Source organism: Castor canadensis, chromosome 6 (assembly GCF_047511655.1).
Source record: "Castor canadensis chromosome 6, mCasCan1.hap1v2, whole genome shotgun sequence".
NCBI lineage: Eukaryota > Metazoa > Chordata > Mammalia > Rodentia > Castoridae > Castor > Castor canadensis.
The window spans coordinates 128937210-128958754 of NC_133391.1; the positions used below are offsets into that span (position 1 = coordinate 128937210).

Below are 21545 nucleotides of genomic sequence, written 5' to 3' on the forward strand. Positions count from 1 at the left end.
AATCTATCTTTATTATAGCAAAAGCAATCTAAAACATAGAGTAGTGCCAAAACATTACTGAAAAAGAAAGTTAATGCTTTCTCCTTCTCAAAAGCCTCCTCCTATGTGTAGAATATGTCATATCAGAGACACTCCAGGAAAATGTTTGGTCAAGTAAAATTGCTAAAGAGAAAAATCTGAACATTCACTTGAAAGCAAAGTGAAATTTATCTTCCCTCTTCTGTGAATTTTAATGGTAGCCACTGATGATCTTCCTCATTTCCTCTACCCCCTCCCCCAAAAATAGAAACCATTCTAGGGGGGAAAAAGGCTCTGAGAACCAATGCAGGGAAACTGGTGGTAACATAAGGCTGTTTGAGCTAAAAAATAGAATGTGAAATCTCAAGCACGGTTGGTGGGAGTGTACATTGAATCATCCACTTTGAAGAACACTTTGGCAGTTTTTATTAAAATTTTTAAAATGCAGATATCTTACCACTTAACCATCTTACTTCTATCTATTATTTTAAAATTCTTGGAATGTATGACCAAGGAATTACAAGGCCATTCTTTGTGCTTCACTGAAAAATTTGAAACCTGAATGCCCTTCCGTACGGAAATGGCTAAATGAACTATGAAATAGCTGCACTATGGAATATTATCTTCACCTAAAAATGGCAAGGAGATCTTTGCTGAAGGAAAAAGCTGGTTACTGAATTATCATTATCTATGAAGCCATGTTTCATATATAGTACTGTATCTCCTGATATGCACACAGTTATTCGTGATACACATGAAGATCTAGAATTACTGCTCAGTGAGGTGACTACTAGTCATAAAAAGCTATTCAAATTTAAATTAGTAAAATTCACTTCCTCCTTTGTGCCTTTCAGGAGCCACATTTGACTAGTGGTCTTTATAATGGGAAGCAGAGACTTAGAAAGATAAATACACTGATAGCAGGATTACCTGGGGAGAGGGCCAAGTTTGAAGATGATGGTGTATAGAAATTTTAGATTTCTACCTAACTTTAAGATTTTTTTACAGCAAAAAATAGATTATATAATATTTAGTTAATTTTAAATGAACACATTTAACAAAATTAAAAGCTTGCCTGGCAATAGGATTTCAAAAATATTGAAGACTTATTAGATAAGTCAGTGCAAATTGGTAGACACATTGTCCTTTTAGCCTGAAAGCACACACGAAAATGCTGAAGCAAAATATATTGAACCATTTCCCCTGCCCTTCCATAACTTTAATAAGTTTCACCTGAGCATCTGTTATGTTCCAGCATAAAAGGGTAAGGATCAAGAGGCAAGTGTTTCACTACGGGTACCAGAACATTTCCTTGTCAGGCATCACTTTTCCTTTGGAACTGATTAAATAATTACTGGTTGGCTTTATGTAATGGTTATAAAATTACAGAATACAAATGACAGTTATTAAGCTCACCAGAATATATATATGTATTTATAATATAAGTATAATGAGTATCTGTATTTATTTTATAAGGCCTTATAATATTAGTTTCAGAAAGAGACTGGGGGTATAGCTCATCAGTACAGAGCTTGCCAAACATGTGCAAAACCCTAGGTTCAATCCTCAGTACACAAAAAAATGATAATAATAACTGGAGAAAAAATTAAACTGCTGTACATAATTTGGCAATCATTGGAGCACATCTGGGTCAGAATAATGTCTTTGAAAGTGCCACAAAGAAAAGCAAATCCCTGCTTTTACAATTATCCACAGACTGACTATGAGATGAGGTGAGACATATAGAGCTGATAGATTTGCACCCTTTTTTTGGCAATACTTGGGAATTGTCTTTTGCAGTGCTTTGTACTGCACAGAAGACTAGACTGAAAGTCCCAGCTGCCTGTGAGGACAAATATTGTCTCCAGATACACAAGGATCAACATCCATGATGTGCCAAGAGAACCTAGCACATAATATTTGCCCCATTAAATGCTTATAGAATAAGTAAAAAGATTGCACTCAGTAAAACAAGCTACAAGTCTTAAAAGTTTGTCTTATGATTTTAATTAATAATATATAAACAAGCAGAGAATTTTATAACACTTATAAGAGTTTGATTCAACTTCCATGAAGTCATTCCTGCTTCATCTTGAAAGTGCAGGTTTAATATAACAAATTTTTCTTCTAGAATTGAATCTTTTACAATCTTTATGTGTGTTCTTTTGAAAAAATGGTTTATGATTTTGTTATACTATTACATAATAAGTTACTTTAGACTGCATTACTTATTAAAATTCAGTCATTTAACATTATGACTGAATATTAAAAAGCAGCATCACATGAGCCAAGTCAGTTGATTTCATTCACTAGATTTCATAGCCACCCACCTCTACTTAACTCTAGTGCATGGATACTGGATATGACGCTGGTCCATGGACGATGGATGGACTGGCGATAGCATCACCTGAAAGCTTTAAAATTCAGAATCTTGAGTTCTACACCAGCCATACTAAAACAGAATCTGCATTTCAGCATGGGGAGGTGATTCTTAGCTACTTTAGAGGTTGAGAAGCGCTTATATGGCTTTATATGTCTTCTCACAAGCAGTCATCTAGTCCCTTACTTCTCTAGCCCCTCAGTCTATACACAACCTTCTAACTAGCACGCAGCCTACCTCATTTAACTCAGGGCTTCAGTTCTTTCATAGCTCCAATAAAGAATATGGTTTTTACCTTTTGAAACACACTAATTGCAGGGAAGGGTGGGCCTGACCTGGAACAGGAACATAACTAGAATGGGGTACAAAGAAATATCAGAGCTAACCTACTATTCTGCTTGAAGAGTTATTTTTGACTACTGTTCAATATAAACACACACACACACACATCAGGAGACCCAGAGGGTTTGCGTTATCTATCAGTCATGTTCAAGGAGCTGTTTGTAGTAAGTCTAGTGAAGTGTTCCTGGAAACATCCATCTCTGGAAATGCTGAAGGATGCAGGTGTGTTTGGAGCCAAGCAAGACTGCATTCACAAATCACGTTAGCATATTAAAAGATTCAAGATCTTATTTCCAGGTCTAATACATTCAATGTATTCAGCACAGTCTAATTTCTTTTAAATCATAAAATTCTGGGGGGTTTTCATGCAATACTGATTAAAATTGGACAAAACTAGTCTTTAGTGAGACATGCTTTGGGAAAGGTGAGTTCAGACGTTCCTCTTATTGCCTAGAAGGCTAAGTTCTGAATTTTTGAAAGTCTGATTTATGTAACATTGAATATACCTCTCTCTGCAGTTTTACTATTTTAGAAGTAAAACAATGCTTTGATTCCAAATATTAAATTAACTTAGGCATTGCTCTCCCACTCTGTCTCCCAAGCTGTGACTCAGATGTCAGAACACATTTTTTTACCGAGTTAGGGAAGGAATTTTCATAAGTTCAGGGCCATAAAAGCATCAGTAAGACACCTGTTTAGTGTGGCACTCTCTTGTTTTCCATCATCAATTTTCTAAACATTTAATATATCCTTTCATTGTCTGTTATTTCAACACATTCTGTGAGATATACTAACCACATGTGTATGCAGAAGAGACCAGGTAATCGATTTTCTTAACTCATACACAACTAAAACTTGCAATCAAAGATTTGGATCTGATATTTGTTTTTGTTTTTATATGTGAAGGAACCTTTTTGGTGAGTGGATTTTTTAAAAACAGCTTTTTTTAGATAGAATTCACATATACAAATTGTGCATTTAACACGTATACTTGAAACATACCAAATTGGGTTGTGAATTCTTAAGTTTTAACACTTCAGTAAAGTTATACAACTTTGAACTGGAAAACAGAGTTCCAATTAAATGAACTTGTCCAAGATAACAAAGCTAAGTAAGCTAGTAGAATTGAGAATAAAGCTCTGGTTTCTATAATGCTTTCTGTAAAACTGCACATAAATGACTAGGTTTCAGAAGATCTCTCATAGTTAGGTATGACAGAGATTATCCATGGACATATGATTTGCCTATGAGAATCAGTTTAGGTATGTTGAACTTAAGGTGTAAGTACAATTATAAACCTATGATTTATAGACAATTTTAAGTCTATAAATACTGTGCCTCATGAAAGCCATAACAAAACACCAAGATGCCTGAAGCAGATGTTATGTGTGAGGGTCATGAGAAAGCTTTCTAGTTATATTATGTTACTTTTGAGAAAGGCTCTAAAAATCCTTTCCTGGGGCCAGAAACAGGGCAGCGTGGGAAGGAGTAGGTGGAAAAAAAGATGGGGAAGTGTGTTCCTTGGTGTCCAGTTTTAAATAGACATAATTGTGTTATATTCCTCTGAACCTAGGACATACATTGGATTCTGTTTATTTTCATGTCTATTATGGGACTAAAACAAAACAAATTTTCTTCTTGTAAACTTTCATTGTTAACAGAAGGTCTACTTAAGTATTTTTATGCATTAAATGTGTTTTTTGTAATACCATGAGCAAGTTGGGTGAATTTGGAGCTACTTTATGACTGAGAAAATTGGAGGTCTTTTGGTGTGCATGATCTTGAGGAAGTCATTTCACTTTCCCTTGGATCTCAGTTTTCTCAACTTGAAAATGCAAATAATAGTGTTTACCTCATTGCATGGACTTTGATAATCAAATTAAGTAATAAGGCATAATGCTGAGATTCACTGCCCTATGCTCTCACCTTCTCACTGTGACGGATACATGGGGATATTGGAAATTTTTTGTCTGTAAGATGAAGGCAAAATGCTTGACTGTTCTTTCCACTGAAATAAGACTGAGGAATAAGAGAGTATGGAAATATATTTGATTTTTAGTGGCCATTAAAACTCACTATCTGTATTAAAGCTTGATTAATATTTACAAAGGACATTCTGGGGTTTCATGTTAGCAAAGTAACTAAAAGCATTTGCTGTTGTATTACTGGAAGTTGTTTTTATGTTTCAGGAAGAAAGGAAAAGTTGTTATGTAGGTTGTCTTGTCATTTTTCACAGGAATAAAATCAATGTGTCATGTTGCCATGTTAATGCTGCTATATAAGTTGTGTCCTATATAGTGTTAACTTTTTTTTCAAGTGAAATACTGACATACTGTTTTGGTAGGTATCTGTCTAAAATTAGTTTTAATCTAGAAAAAAATTAACTATATTTGATCTTTTTATTAAAATGAATTGAGCTTGCAAAGAATACATTGTATGTTCAAAATGTAACTAATATAAATGAAGACATAGATTTGTTTTTTCAATAAATTCTACATAATCTTTTAAGGTACATTAATAGGTCCTTAATGATTAATTAGGTAGACCATACTTAATTAAGTTGATTATCCTAAGAAATGTCTAATCAATTTTAACTTTTCTTTTGAGTCACACATTCATATATAGTCAATTAATAAATTCTTCTAATTCTTGGTTCATTAAGCCTCTTTCTTTCCATTTCTGCAGAAACTCATATTGAATTGAAATAAACAGCCTTCAGACTCATCTTCTTCCAAATTATAGTAATATTTTGTCATCAGATTTATCTTATTTAAATTTCTCCATATGTTATTTACCTATATGCCAAGAATGTTTTACTGAAGTTTTTCACAGTAAAGAATCTAAAAATCCCATCTCTTACTTCCCCATACTACCTTCTTACTGGAAGCTGTTACATTCTTTCACTCCTGTACTATCTTTCAAGATGTAACTCAAGTCTGGCTTCTTTTTTTGTTACTCACCATATGTCTAGATATTTTAACTGTTGAGGCACCAATCATTTCAATTACTAATTTGATATTAGCATTTATCTTTGTTGGGAGTGTTGTATATATCTTCCATTTCCAAGGAGACATTTTACTTTATAAAAAATCTCTGCCAACTAGCCTTGACCCTAATAAAATTCAGTGATGATGATGATGATGATGATCTGAAAAGCCCTGTTCTACAATGTTCAGATGTAATTTTAGATATAGCAGTTATATAATTTTATCATCAGAATTTATAACGATATAATTTCTAAATGAAAACTATCACGGGGGAACATTTAGAATAAAATAGTTCTAGAAATATTACTTGACAATGTAGAAACCTAGCATCTAGTGTAATTAAAACTCCTTCACATCAAAGTAGTATAGGTATATAGATGGAAAAACAAAACAAAACGCTTCAGGAATTCCACCTCCAGTTGCCATTAATTGAATACCTTGCCTCTCTAAGAACTTTATGACTTGGCAGGTTTCACAGTTTGTCATGGTGTAAGTTCTGAATGCAGTCAAGGGCAGAATTTTCTGAAGCAAGACTCCAGGGCACTCAGGTGTTTATTATTTTCCACAGAAATAGTTGTAATTGATTTAAATACCAGATTAACTTTCCTTTTGAGGTGGTGTGGTGTTGAATCAGAATAAGAGGCCCTAGCACCTCACAGATTCAAATGTCATGTCTGCCATTGCTGATGTCTAATGATGTTTGACAAGGTACTTATCTTCCTGTGCTCCCGTCTATAAAATAGTGGTATAAAAACAACATCCTTAGGATGATTGTAAGAACCAAATAAAATAAAATGCAAAATTCCTGTCACATACATGATATCTACTAAGTCTGAGTTTCTGTAAGTTCCTTGTATCACTCACTGGTAGGTACTGTCTATGGGATGCTTATTCTGTATCAAGTACTCTTCTGACACTTTATATCAAATGTGTTAATACACATTTGCAACATTTTTGTGCAATAGCTATTTTTTCATCATCACCATTCTATTTCAGAAATGAGGACCTCAGCCACAGACAAACAAAATAATACAGCGAGTAAGTATACATAGCTTGGGTTCAAACAAGCTTTTCATCTCTAATTGTACCCCATACCCTCTTAACCATCACACAACAGCCTCTCCTACTCTCAGGATAGACCACATTCTATGAGCAATTTGAAAGCAGTCTCATTTCAATACATATTTACCTAATTAAAACAAAGTTAGAAGCAAACAATGTTTTTTAGTCAAGTATAAATCATTTTAATTTATTCATTCTTTTGAATGAACCACACCATTGTTTCCTTTCAATTGTGGGAAGTCCAGAACTTGTACTCACCAGGACAAGAGTTACACTTTCCAGTCTTCGTCCCAGAACCTGTATAAACCTAGTTTTTTTTGTTTTACTCCTTATGACTAACTAATTAATGAAAAAAATCTTTAAAGTATTCCAAATCATCTAAAAACACACAAATTTTAAAAACCCACCATGAATTATATAAGAAAACTTTTGTGAAATTGAGATGTTATCTGCTATTCTAAGCATGGGTGACTTTATCAAAACATTCTGCCTACCTTCATATTTCTACTTGTTACAATGTAAGGCCATATTTGGCTGTCATTTTTAGTATAATGTTTTCCAGATAAGCTCCTGGCAGATAATTTTTAAGAGATTTTCTTCAAAAAGCAAGCTTTGGAGTGTTCCTTTTAGAAGTTCCCTTGACTCTTTGCATTATTATAAAGAACACTGCCAGTCTACCCAAGCCTTTCGTTCTCTTCAGAACTTTATGATTTGAATTTCCTAAGGCAGTGATTTTGAAGCATGATTTTGCCACAGAGTCGTGTTTTAAAAATTATTTCAATGGTGTAGTAAAGGATTCTCAAAACAAAATGAAATTTTATTTCCAAAAAGCAGTATTCATGTCATCCATCAATCATTTGCAGAATCCAGGAGAGAAATAGTGGTTGTTAGGAAACTGAACTAATAATTTTAGGATATGGAGAGGCTGTCAATCCTGCCTCTGTACCATAGAACCGTTTAAAACATCAAGGCAATGGAAGATTTGCAGAATGCCTTTGTTCAGGTTTAGTCCATGTCTAACCACAAGACTCAATGAAATTTTGATAGAATATTGTCATATCTTCTGTTTTACCTTAGGTGTGATCATCAACAGTGTGCCCAGTTTAGATGAGAAGCCTACATAAAGTACCATTTATGAGAAGTCCAGCTTATAAATAGTTTACTCTCCTTAAGTACCTTATACAAGGTCACTGAAAACATGAACTTGAATCAAGGGTCCCTTGCACTTAAAGATTTTCTCATATAGAGCTTGTATCATTATTAGTAGTATATCTTTCTTCATTTGGTCACTGCAAGTCACTTTTGATGCTTAGAACCAGACATTTAAACATCTCTTGCCCCCAAGTTCTTCATATGGGACTTGGATCTACCATTCTTCATGCCAATAGTTCTGCCATTATTATCTGTCCTGTTAAACTATAAGCTCCCTGAGGGCAAGAACAACATTAAGCAGTATGGTGCTTGGCACAAAACAAATGCCCATCAGTGTTTGTCAAATGGGACTGAGTCTTTAAGAAAGTAGAAAATTTTTCTAAAATTTTATTTTGCCATGTCAGTTGCTTCAATACTGGCTTTTCTCACTTTATTAAATAAAGAAATAATTCTTTATTTCTTTGAACCTGAACAGGTTTTATATCTACTAGCTGCTTGACTGCTGAACTTTAGTTACCTCTATTGCATATGCACTTTCTAGTTCTTCATTCCAGAGTGCCCTTCCTTCTGAGCTCCCTTTCCATTACTTTTTTAACCTTTCCTTCTTCAGTCTTCATTTTAGGGTTCCTTTGTCACATATGCCTACCATTTTCAATATATTTTTCTGTACTTGATGATATCATCTCTCAGATGTTCTGGGCATTTTTCTAAGCATTGCTCAGTTCTTTTTCAATTAAATTAAAATAAGCCCTTTCAGAGCAGGCACTGCACACATGGTTTGCACAACTGCTAATGCAGTTGTCAGCTTTTCAGCCCAATTTATAGAAATTCATATTTATATGTAGCACAGTATATATACACACACTATATGCAGTATACATAATGATATGTATATAAGTTTTATATGTATACATATGTGTGTTTAAGTGTGCATATGTTTATATATGTGTATATATGTGTGTGTGTGTGTATTCCTTTTACTTCACTATGGAAACTTACCACTTAATGTGCATTGATGAAATTTGTATTTTGGCAAAAAAAATTCTTTAGAAATAAGAATAATCACTTGATTTTTCAAGTTTAAAATTTGCATAATGCATTCTGGTTAATCTATAGGGCACACACGTCTCAGTGAATTGTTAACATTTTAAAGGCAAGGAAGGACTTGAAACTTAAAGTGAATCAACTGGGGTGAGAGGAGGGTTGAAACTTAAAATTGACCCACTCAAAAACCCACTCATAGAAACCCACTCAAAAAATCGTTGCCTCAGACTATTCCAGACTCCCTTTTGGCTAGATGTGTTTTGTAGTTCTTAAGTTACTGTTTTTGTAAAATGTGAAATATTCTTAGACCTTCAGAAATTTGATTTGATTTCAATACCACACTGCCTGCAGTATGGCTGCTGAGGTTCTTTCCCAAGGCTTTCTAGTATCCAGACATTGAGACGTAACAGACTTTATTGCTTACTTACTTGACTTGTTATAACATCTTTAATTTTTTCCAGTAACAAAATAAATTCTTCTACTTATTTAAACCTCCTCTGAATAATAAGTTTATTGAAGCTATATTCGTCACAAATTAAAACCTCATATTAAAGAGCAATAAAAGAACTTAAGAAAAGCTTGATTTGTGTTACCCTTTTATGACTGAATACATGAAGTTAAAACAACACACATACTAATTGAAACTTTAAAATCATTTTTAACTATTCTTATGAAAACAACCTGTGGGGAGGACATGAGTTTAAATACAAATAGATTGCGATCACCATTTGTGGGCCCAAATAATGTTGTTTTGGTCATTCAAAACGGCCCTGATTAACAAGGTTGTAGAACCAACACATCAACAAATGTGTTTTATGTGTAATATTTTGAAACCTTCTTTTGATTTCTATCTGGAGGAGAGAGAGTCCATTTTATTCTCTTGGGATTTGTCTTATAAAGTGCATCAGACTGAGTTTAGTAAGCAGGGAACTATTTCTGCCTGTCCTGCTGGTGCTTGTTTATTCTTCCCTTATTAAAAAAAAAAAAGAAAAAAGAAAAAAAGAACTAGCAATTTTCTTTTATGAATGTAGACTGTAGGGAGATAAATGGGCCCTTGCCGGCGAGGAAGGTCAAGTTCAAAGTTTTTCTTTCCTTTGGATTCAGGAATAAGCAAATGGAAAGCTTGGCCAAACAGGCGAGCAGCAGGCATCTGATGGCTAAGCCCTCCCCCCAGGACTTTTTATGTACATAAGCAGAAGTCACTCGTCAGCTGCGGCGCATTAGTTCCAATAGTTTAGCAGGCTGCTTTGTAGCGCACACAAAAGCCGAGCTAGCGCTGTGGCTTTCCCTCCATGTTCCTTTGCCATGCGAGCTCGGCAGTGATCTTTGGCAGGGGCTGGGGAGGAGGCGAGGAGGGTGACGTTGAACCGGCTTCCGCGGGGGAGTGCGCTCGCCTGGTCTACACCCAGCCCCGTCTCCACCGAGAGACTGAGGCAGGCAGGGCAGGCGGCCGAAGGAACTAACAGCAGCTGGATCCCACCCGCTTCCCGGACATTTCCCGGAGTCACAGCGAGAGGGAAATCACTGGAAAGAGGCCAGGCAACCACGTTGCCCTGGATTGGTGCCAACTGTACAAAGTTGACCAGGAAAATGGCTCAGCAGACAACAAGCCCGGACACCTTGACAGTCCCCGAAGCGGATAATCCGCATGGTCCAAACCCTTGGCTAAATGAGGATCTCGTGAAGTCCTTGCGGGAAAACCTGTTGCAGCATGAGAAGTCCAAGACAGCGAGGAAATCCGTTTCTCCCAAGCTCTCCCCGGTGATTTCTCCGAGAAATTCCCCCAGGCTCCTGCGCAGGATGCTCCTCAGTAGCAACATCCCCAAGCAACGGCGTTTCACCGTGGCGCATACGTGGTAAGGTTTGCACAGAAATGGTGGCTATTCCCCTCTGTGATGGGTGCTCCTCCTGCCGTTAATTCTGGAGGTGGGAAGGGTAGATCATCATCATTCCTCACCTGTGATTTATCGGAAGTAATCTTTAAATAAACCCCACAAATGTCCAAGTCGAGGCAGGAATCCTTAGGAGAGGTAAAAGGAGTGGTTGAGGTGGGTGGTTCTCAAAGTTCAATTCCTATTGCAAGTTCCTACAAGAAAATTGGATTCCAGATGTCAAATAAGAATGCAGTTTTACTCTCATACCTATGTGGTGGCGTTTCTTAGATTTCTTAAGCTAATATCCCTGCCAGGTTCTCCAACTGCTTAGGAAAGAAAGGATCAGAAAGGAAGGGAGAAAAATAAGACTCAGCTCTCTTTTCTACATGATCCTCACTTGAGCAGAGATGCTCACTGTGCATGTATGTGTGTGTAATGGCTTGTCCGCATAAAATCCTTCCTCACTACTGACTCTATTATATTTATAATCTCAAACATGCCTTTCAAAAAGGAAGGGAGGAATTAGGAAGTCTGTGCAGAAAGTTGCAGGCTAGTACTTGGTATTATTGTATTCTTTGAATTTGAATTGTTTGATTGTTTTGTCAATACGTTTATTTTTTTATGAGTATTTTTATCTTCTTAATAAATGGGTGAAATTGTTTTATGCATGTGTTTCCTGTACTTTCCTGGAGGATTCTTTTGTTTTCCTGCTCTTGGGGAAAAAAAGATATTTATATAAACCATTGTGTGAGCTTATTTGGAGTTTCTGCCTAAGAAGCAATTCCGGGCTCAGATCAGATCCAGGTTAGTTTTAGGTAGTAGTAGGTATTATATATTACCACCCATTTTGGTAAAAGAAATATAAGTTAAGATAAGGAAAACAGTGTAACAAAGAGAAAATAATGAGTGTGTTAGATGAAAGCTGTCTGACTAAATGACTTTTATACAGTTTTCCATAGCAAACCAAAGAGTATGCCTGGAGTAGAAAAGAACAGAGAAAAGGCTTCAAGAAAGGAAGCAACAAAAGGTAGAGAGAATCAAGATTTAGCTTAGTAGTGTGGCTGTACTAAGGAATGCATTAATATCACGGATGACAAAGGAAGTAAAAGGCATGTCACACCCCAAAACACCACCAACCTCAAAATGTTACTTTTACGTAGCTAGATGTCTAGTTGGAGAAGTGTTCTTATTGTCTCCAAGATTTTAACAACTAGATGGTACTAATCTGAGTCTAATTAATAGAATTAATAAGAAGGGTAAGACAAAAACTGGAATTTTCATTGTTAAAGAATGATACTGAAAAATGATGACTTCTGTCTAAGGAAGGTATTGTTGAAAACATTTGCCAGCTACAAGATGTGAATGGGAGAAAGGCATAGACAAATACTAGAAGATCCACTGAAGGAGGGAGGTGGCATCAGGGGCCAGACCAAGAAAGCAGGCTTCACTTCCTAAGGAGGAAGGGCAGGGATCCTTTTTGGATGACTGCTTTAGTATTATAGTTCCACAATTGTACCCATTGCTGATGGAGAAACCTCAACTTGCTCCTTGATTTCTGTCTGCATGAAGCAACCTGGAGTTCAAGTGCAGGTTATCTGAGCTATTTGAATTGTTGAGATGTAAGGAAAGCAGGAAATCTCATGAAAACAGGCTTTCTTCTGAAATTTCTGGTACTTCCTTTTCTGGTGCTGTTTGGAAAAACTCCAAGAGCATGACTTCTATCAATATTTCATTTTGGTCTATAGGACTCAGCAGAATCAAGAAGGCAAAAAGAATCAATAGAAATAGAAATAAAAATTATAATAATTCTCAGTTAATTTAGGAGGAAACAGTTTCCCTCATGGGCTCAAATTATCCAGCATGGGAGTTGGAAAGAGAGACTCAAATTTTCCATATTGTTTCAATGAGCCCCAAGACTTTTATAATATCCACAGACATCTTTTGACAAATACTATCCCATCTGTGCTTTCAGAATTTGTATTAAGCACTATGCAGGATTTAAAAAATACGTTTCATATTGTACACATACACACTCTTGCTATCTAGTATGTTGTTATCACTACAATGTCCACATCTTCTCCTTCTTTCTAAATTGTCAGTTACTTAAATCTGTGACTTGTGTGTTACTTCCTCAGAATGTTGGTCCCTGTCCATTCAATAAGTGTATATTTAATACCTACTGGGTTTAACGTGTTTAACTTGTACCTAATGATTGTAAGGTTGAGCAAGAGGTATTCCTTGGTTTCAAAGAATTTACACTTCAGTTAGAAAAAAATAAATCACGTTGGAAGACATCTGTGTTAGTAAGGTAATCTTGCTGCTCTACAAAATACTCTCCAAATGTCAGTGAATGTTTGTTTCTTGCTTCTGCTTTTTGTGGGGAGGCAGCCTGCCTTAGGGTACTTGAGGGAGCTGGGATCCTCCCATCTTGTGCTTCTACTGTTTGTAACACACAATTCTCAAGGTTGTCAGTCTCAGCTGAATCAGGGGGAGAGCATGGAGAACAGCATGTGTGAGTGTTTACCAAGCAGGCCTCCAAGCACACGTATCACTTAGGCTTGTATTCCCCTTGCTAGAACTCAGCTCCTGGCCACATATAGTTGCAGAGGAGGCTGGGAAACATATCTCAGTTATGTTTAAGGGAACAAGGTAAAACAGTTCTGGTGAATAGCTAGCTCACCTCGGTTACAGTATGTTACTGGCAACCTTATTCACCCTCCATACCATACTTGAATTCCTAGGATAATGTTTAAGATTTAAGTTCTTAAACCACTTCGCACATCTTAGGTGAGAATCACTGAAGCAATCTTTTTTGTTTGACAGATCTATTGATTTGAAACATCTTGCTTATAAACAGTGGAACGTCTTCTCTCCTCTGTCACTCATGGGTCTAGATGCTTTGGAAACTACTCAACTTGAACCTTTGCTCTTTTGCCTTACATAGCTCTGAAGGCAAGTGGCTTAGAGTCACTCACCAGAGAGCCAGTGCCCTGTCCTATTCATCTTGCTACACCCATCCTTTTCATGTTGCTGGCCAGTGGTGAATGCTCTATAAATATCTGGTAACCAAATACATTTATTAACATTTTAATGTTCTCATACTTTTTAAGATGACTTCTCTTAACACCCTATTATTTTGCCTGTTTATAACCTGTATTTATGAAGTTGAGTGTGGTTGTTCTTATCCTGGTTGTTCTTATCATGAAACATCATTTGGGTTTTCATGACCTATTAAAGAGCGGCCTACTGAGTTGACACAATACTTTGAGTGCTATGTGATTCAAGGACAGAGCATCTAAGCTGTCAGAAACCAGATTAGATTCCCAATTTCCATTACAAGTTGCAGGATTTTGGACAAGTTACTTAAGATATGCTTCAATTTCTCTGTTACCCAATTTTCTGGAAGTAATATCTACTTGGGGTTATAGTGTTATTAAGTATCTATGTGATAATTAAAGTGTTGTTGTGCAGAAATAGACAGTGTCATAAGTTAACATTTTCCTTATCATTCACTATGTGCACACTACTCCAGCCTTGGTCTGCATGAATCTTTATTGATGTCTAAATTTCTAGATGATTAACCTATTAGTTGTTTGTGGATGAATTGGCATGATTAAATGTGAAGAGATCAAGAGTTCAAAGGAATGATTGTCGCTTTCATGACTGAGGGAAAGGAGATGCCAGGAAGGTGAGGTACTCCTGAGGAGAACCACAGTGTGGCTTGCCTCTCTCTTTTTGCTCTCTCCATACATCTCTCAAGTCCCTGTCTTCCTGGGAGCTTCCTCAGGTTCTACCAACCAGAAGTAATCTCTCGTGTTTACAGTTTTCTATAGTATATCTTACCTCTGCTATTCTCTTAATGCTAATTGGTAATAATTATATCACTTGCTAATATTTATTGAACTCTGGTATTTGGCTATCCACGGTGTGTTAAGATTAGAATTCTCTTGCGTGCATGCTTGCTACCACTTACTTAATACATAGCACACTGCACACTACTGATTGTATATGGGGCTCTGATTTCATCTAAGTAGAGAATTCTCTTTGACATCAGCAAGAACTCCAAGGTCAGTGGAATCTCTGATAAAGAAAACTGAACTTCTGAGTCCTAGTTCATGCTAGAAGAAACAGTCAGGAAATTCTTCATATTTTTCAGGTTTTCTCCTCACTTGGATTTAGCGTATTTCCCTTGTCTTAGGACTAAATAGTGTTGTAGAAGAACAAGTTAGAACTTCTGGTTTCAGTCTTCAGTCTAACTTAAAAATTATTGTTTATTCATACTGAAATCCCAGAACCTCTACTCTTTTCATCTTCCAATTTTTTTTGAAGTAATTTACTATTCATTATGACCACCTTTAAGTTGTAACATTTTTCATATCTATATAAATTCAAATATCCATCACTCAGATTTTTTAATGTCAATTTTTTTATCACTGTTTGCATTACTTGTTTTTAGTGCTCTGGATCAAACCTGGAGTCCATGCACCTGCTAAGCAAGTGCTGTACCACTGAGCTACAACCCTACCTTCCCTTTTATCAAAGAATAAAATATTACCAATACTGTGAAAACGACCATTTATCCTTTTCTATTCTCCAGCCTTCTTGGAGGATCCCAAAGTCACTGTCCTCTTCCTTACACATCTTTACTTTTAACTGCATGTATATATATACCATGTTTGTGTTTTTAGGAACAGTGTGTGTGTACATGTCTGTGTGTGTGTACTCTACATTTTGCCATACAAAAGAACAAGTATCTGTCATAGATATGTATCCTTTAGCAACTTTCTCTTTTTCACTCCATTGTATATAACTTTAGTTTTATTGATATGCATTAATATAGATCATTCATTTAAACTGCCAAATAGTATACATTGAGTTGTCGCTAAAAAGTCAATTTTCATCTAATCTTAGACTATTGTTATTATAGTCTTTGGTATCATATTTCAATCTAAGCAATTATTGAGTCATTTTACTATAATGGAAATAAAAATGCAATTTCCAGAATTTAACAGTCAATGCAACATATTAAAGTATGTCAAGCTACTTTGGAACTATTAACCATTAAAAACTAATATTGATGGAGGACCATCACTAAGATCCACTGATTTTGGTTATTTATGTTTATATCTCAAAAACACATTTGAATTCTAATATAATAAAAATATTAAAATTTTCTAATATAAATAATTTATTGGGAATTAGATTCCTAATTAAGAATATTAAGAACATTCCTGAATTGAAGAATACATTCTAGAGTGTATGTAAGTGAAATTAGAAAATAGGATTTCTTTGGAAAACATGGTAACTAGGTAATACTGAAATTACCTTTTTTTCCCTTTGGTCATTAATGGAGTTTGAACTTAGGGTCTTATGTTTGCTAAGCAGGAGTTCTGCCACTTGAGCCATACCCCTCAGCCCTTTTTTTGCTTTGGTTATTTCTGAGATAGGGTCTTACGTTTAGGTCCTGGCAGGCCTGGACTGCAATCTCCTATTTATGCTTCTAGCCTAGCTGGGCAGACAGGCATGTGCCACCATGTTCAGCTTTCTATTGGCTGAGATGGGGGTCTTATGAACTGATCTCTGTCCCCTCCAACCACAATCCTCCTGATCTCTACCTCCTAACTGGCCAGGATTACAGGTGCACGCTACTGTGCCCAGCTGACATTATCTTTATAACTTCTGTGTATGCATATGTTCTTTTAATTACAACATATTTAAAGATAGAAGTAATTTAGTAACATCCTTAAACAAAACCATAATTTCCTTAGGGTTAAAATTGGAATTTGAAAGGCTTCTTTCAGAGACTTAGGAAATCTTAAAGATTTTTAAGGAGCTAGATAAATAGTTGTGATCATATTTTCTATTTTTAATTATTTTTTTGGTGGCACTGGGGTTTGAACTCAGGGCCTCCTACTTGCTAGGCAGGCACTCTACCACGTGAGCCACTACAACAGCCCTTTTTTGAGATAGGATCTCCTGAACTGTTTCCCTGGGCTGGCTTGGAAGGGCGTTCTTCTGATCTCTGTCTCCTGGAGTAGCTAGGATTACAGGCATGAGCCACCAGTGCCTGACTTGTTTTTTTATTATAAATTTATTTTTATCAGGCATTGGCATTAAGCATAAAGTTGCTCATGTTTAAAAGGATATATTTGTTTCCTTGAGTCATCATTTCTTCCCCATCTGCAGTTTTTAATTGTTGTTGTTTAAGAGAGAAATATACTGTAAATATTTTTCAAGTTGCAGAAGGAGGAAGAAACTATTTGTCACCTATGAAGGAAAAATCCTACCATTTAGTGTGTAGGCTAAAAATACACACATACACACACTCGTGTACACAAGTAACTTGAGTAGGTTTTTAAAGCGTTTGTTTAGTTACTCTATTTGAGGACTCTTTATTTCTTGTTCTAGCTCTCCTACATTACTCTACTTAGCTTTAAGGTTACCTCTTCTCTGTCTTTTATGATGAAAAATACCCAAAGAAAAACAGTTTCTTCCAGGAGGAAAACCTCTTCTGGGAGGTAGGAACCCAGATGAGGGTGGTAGGTAAGGGTGATACTAGAAGGTGGAAAAGAAGTTTCCAGGGGAGAGCATCTAGGAAGTGCACCAGGAAGTCCTGCTGCTGTGCTTGGGCAGTAGCCCAGACTTTAGCTATGTTCGTGGTATAACCGGATGTTGCCTTTACCAGGAATCATGGTAGGTGGAGGCGCTGCAAGCTCAGAGTGTCTAGTTTTTGAAAGCCTCGGGCATTTCTCTTAAGGAACACATCAATTGATTTATAATCTTTACAGCATTATAAAGGTTAAAATATGACAATTACTGAGAAAAAAATATATTGAATGACGTGGCAGCTTAAAACTCTTGCATACTTCCTGTGACCAGTGATGTAAATCTTAAAGATACGAAGCCTATCTGTACCAGCGGAAGCTGTTTGCTACTAATGGTGAAATGTTTTCAAACCAAAACACAGTCTTTCTTGTAACTTAGTAGAAATGGTGAATGAGAAGGAAAAAAAGTTAATTCCTAAAGTTCATTTAAATGATTTCAATCATGACTTTAATTTTTAAAATTATTCTGTACAAACAAAAGGCTCCTGTGGTTTCAGGTAACTAAATGACTGCTAGCACTTTTTGTTTCTTTCTTAGACAAGAGCTACCAAGTTTGTTCTTCAAGTTTCAGGAAGAAACTTTATCATTGCCAGAGGAGCAAAATTTTGTCATTGTTTTTTACTAGTTTTGCTCCTAACAAAATCTTATTTTTAAAGCTGTGATTGATTTAAATACAGTTGAAGCCAGGTATTTCCAGGTCTGATAACCACTTGATATTTGACCCTAGTTATTTGACCTTTTTGAATTGTAGGCTCTGTATTCAAAAGTCATATGGCTGTAAAGGCATTTGATAATTACAAGTAAAAAAATCGACTAACTAAATTTGCAAATTGATAACAAACTACAGTACATTTAAGATAAGTGATTGAAAACAAGTTTCAGTTTGCTGCTGTAAGACAGTGGGGTAGATGCTTAATGGGTAAAAACAAAGGAACAAATTCTTGAATAGTTCTATGATTCATAGAAGGTTTCTGGGCCTTTAGAATTGAAGTATTGGTGGCATTTACCCTAAAACACCATTTGAAAGTCATGATTTTTGGTAGAAAATATGGAAATCTATAGATCATTATAAGAGTTCCAACATAAAATTCTCATTTTACTAGATCTCATTTTATACCATCTTAACACACTATTCTTTTCTACTGTGTATACAAAATAGAAAAATAATTTCATGTGCAGTTTTAATGACAAAAATGTTCTTCAACTGTTTCAGATGAGATATTCTCAAAATGAGGTCTTCAAAAGTAAAAGAAGTTATCTGATTTCACTTCGGAATAAAAGTCTTAGGTCCATGATAACACAGCTTTGCAACCTTAGGTTTATTGTAACGTAACCATCCATGACTTAACTCCTGCTATGTCAGGATCTTTTTATACATTAAATCTTCAAAATAATCTAAGGTCAAATTTAAGTATTATTACTTGTACTTTGCATATGCAGATGCTGAGGCCCAAAAATTATTATATAACTATTCAGCTATATAAAGCTATGAAACCAACAGAGTTAAGATTTGAACTCATGTCTTCCTAAGTCATCCTGTGTTGTTTCTTTCAGTATCACCTCTCTTTGAGCTAAGAGTCACATTCACATTTATTATCCTACCCTACATGTATATTGAAGCTATTATAATGAATATTGAAAGATTTTACAAAATGGTATTTAGTTAACAGAAGTGGAGGGACCAAACTCTTTTTAGTGTGGAATCTCAGTTTATTTGTTTATACATGTATCTTATATGAAAGTTGACATCCTTTCTGATAAAGAATGTGTATGTATAGGAGAAATACATTATCTTTGGGGAAGAATGGATTTAAGGACAACAGAGGACATTCTGATTCAGAATGATTTATAAATAAGACAGGTTTAAAAACAAAACCAATCAGGGAATAATTTTATTTTCAATGATTCAGAGAAAAAGGCATGAACGGCTTAAGCTCTAAGGCAAAAGATCAAGTCAAAAATCTATTAAGGTTTGGTTCCCGAAAAGCCAGCTGGAAACAATGGTCCACAGCTCAAGTTACTAAGCAACAGAGCACCACACTGCTTGGTAACCAGATCTGGCCTGACTCACAGTCTGTCTGCTAGTGACCCATGTGGCCAGATAGGAGGGCCAAGGACCATCTTACCTCAAAACAATTCCTCCCATTCATCTGCTAGCCTTCACACCAAATCCCACCATTACAGAATAGTCTCTTTGACTTAACAAGATACCTGCTTTTAGAATGGAAGTATCTGTGGGACCTGAAGTAAATGCAATTGTCTTTCTTCCTTAACATTTCTAAGATTGTTTTCTTTGGTTGACTGTAACATAAATAAAATGCAAGCTTTAATGATAGGAGAGTGAAAACATTAGGATTGATGGCCTGGCTTGGATTTTCATCAACAAGTGTAGGCTGAACCAAAATTGCCTCTGTCATCTGGTGTGATCTTTTCTTGAATTCTCAGACATGATGTATTGCCATTTATTCGGCACTTTCTACCTTATGATGTCTTTTATTTTACATATATGTTTTGACTATGCTGCTGGGTTATTAGTTCCTAAAAAGCAGAACTTCCACATGCAGCAAACTTTATTTCTATTGTGAAGGTCTAAGTGCCACCTACATAATAAGTGTTCAGTAAGTATTTGTTGTTTGATCAAGTGAGAAAAATACCTTCCTTGCTGTACCTATTAGGCTGAACACCCAAAGGGATCCATACCAGCCTAGAATTCCTAGTGATACCACTCTAGATTGCCATGGTGGAAAGAAATTTCAAACTCAATGATTAACCATTTGTATGGACTTTGTCCCTAAGATTTTGTGTGTGTGTGTGTATGTGTACTCTGGGTTTACATATTCCTAGGTTGACATAGATTTGCTTTAGCATATATGAAGTATCTGCAAATGATAGTGTGATAATAATTTGTCAAAACATGCATTTTAATAATATTTTGAAAATATTTATGGTTGTTATATTTCTGAAAAATAAACCTATTTATGATTCTTGGGAAATTACTGAGTAACTATCTGGTTGAACTCAGATGACTAATTCTTATCTCTTAGAATTTATACTGATTAAATTATAGCTAAGATTTAAGCTTATAAAGAAATGCCAAGATTTTGAGGAGAAATTTGGGGGGAAAAAAAAAAACAGGATAGTCCCTTTTTTAGTATGACAATTTGGAAAAATTTTACCTGGCACAAACTAAGTACCACTTTTCTAAAGTATATCTTCAGAATAAATAAAATTAACTGATAGGATACCTTTTTAAAGAGGTATAGCATAAAAATAATATTTTAATAAAAATATTTGCCCATTGCTCAATATATATTCATTTTTACATTTAGTTATATTCAGAATAACTAAAATTAACTGATAGGATGCCCTTTTGAAGAGATTTAGCATAGAAATGGTATTTTAATAAAAAATATTTGCCCATTGTTCAATATATATTCATTTTTACATTGCAGTGATTTCAAACCAACAAATTTCCTTTATGAGATAGCCCTCTGATCAAATTAGCTATTATTAAAGTAAAATACTTTCCTCTTTATATCATTATTAGCAGGGTATTTGGTTTTTTTAATTTATTTCGTAGCTGATTTCACATTTATATTTATAATGGTGAGTTATTCAAAACTTGACCTTTTGAAGTAAGCAACATTCTGACTAATAAGTTACATGGATATCATTTCTACTTGTTTACCATCTTTATGCTTACAGTATTTGCTTTACTTTGCTTTACTCTGTGCAGTGTGTTTTTTATGACCTTCTAATGAGTGAGTGCCGAGTAGAGCAGCATATGATTTATGAGTAGTAATATCTAAAACGTATATGAATTGCAGGCTGATGACGCACAAGGCAGACTTCTATGGTTCTCTTCTGAATAGTGCTAGGCTTCTTTTAATAAAGTCCTCTTACTAATAACAATAGCAGTGTCATTAATACTGTGATCATTCCTATCTTACCTTCACAGTTTAAGGTACATCTGTGAAATATTTGTACTGTGTAGTAGATTTACCTTTTTATTTAAAGGTTCATTTTTTTTCCTTTTCTTTTATCCTTTTTACATTTACTTACATGTGTATACATTGTTTGG

General features: G+C 35.4%; 1 protein-coding gene across 8 annotated transcripts in view; it reads left to right on the top strand.

Annotated features, from left to right (window-relative positions):
- Pde4d (phosphodiesterase 4D) overlaps window positions 1-21545 on the top strand; it is a 1369518-nt gene that overhangs the window by 693881 nt on the left and 654092 nt on the right. Inside the window, exon 1 of one of the 8 annotated variants that reach the window (XM_020178766.2) lies at window positions 8934-10841. The exons of the other annotated variants lie outside the window; for them this stretch is intronic. Coding sequence (XP_020034355.1) covers window positions 10576-10841 — 266 coding nt within the window. The 5' untranslated portion in view covers window positions 8934-10575. Of the gene's footprint in view, window positions 1-8933; window positions 10842-21545 lie in introns of those variants that run through there. 8 annotated transcript variants of the gene reach the window in all.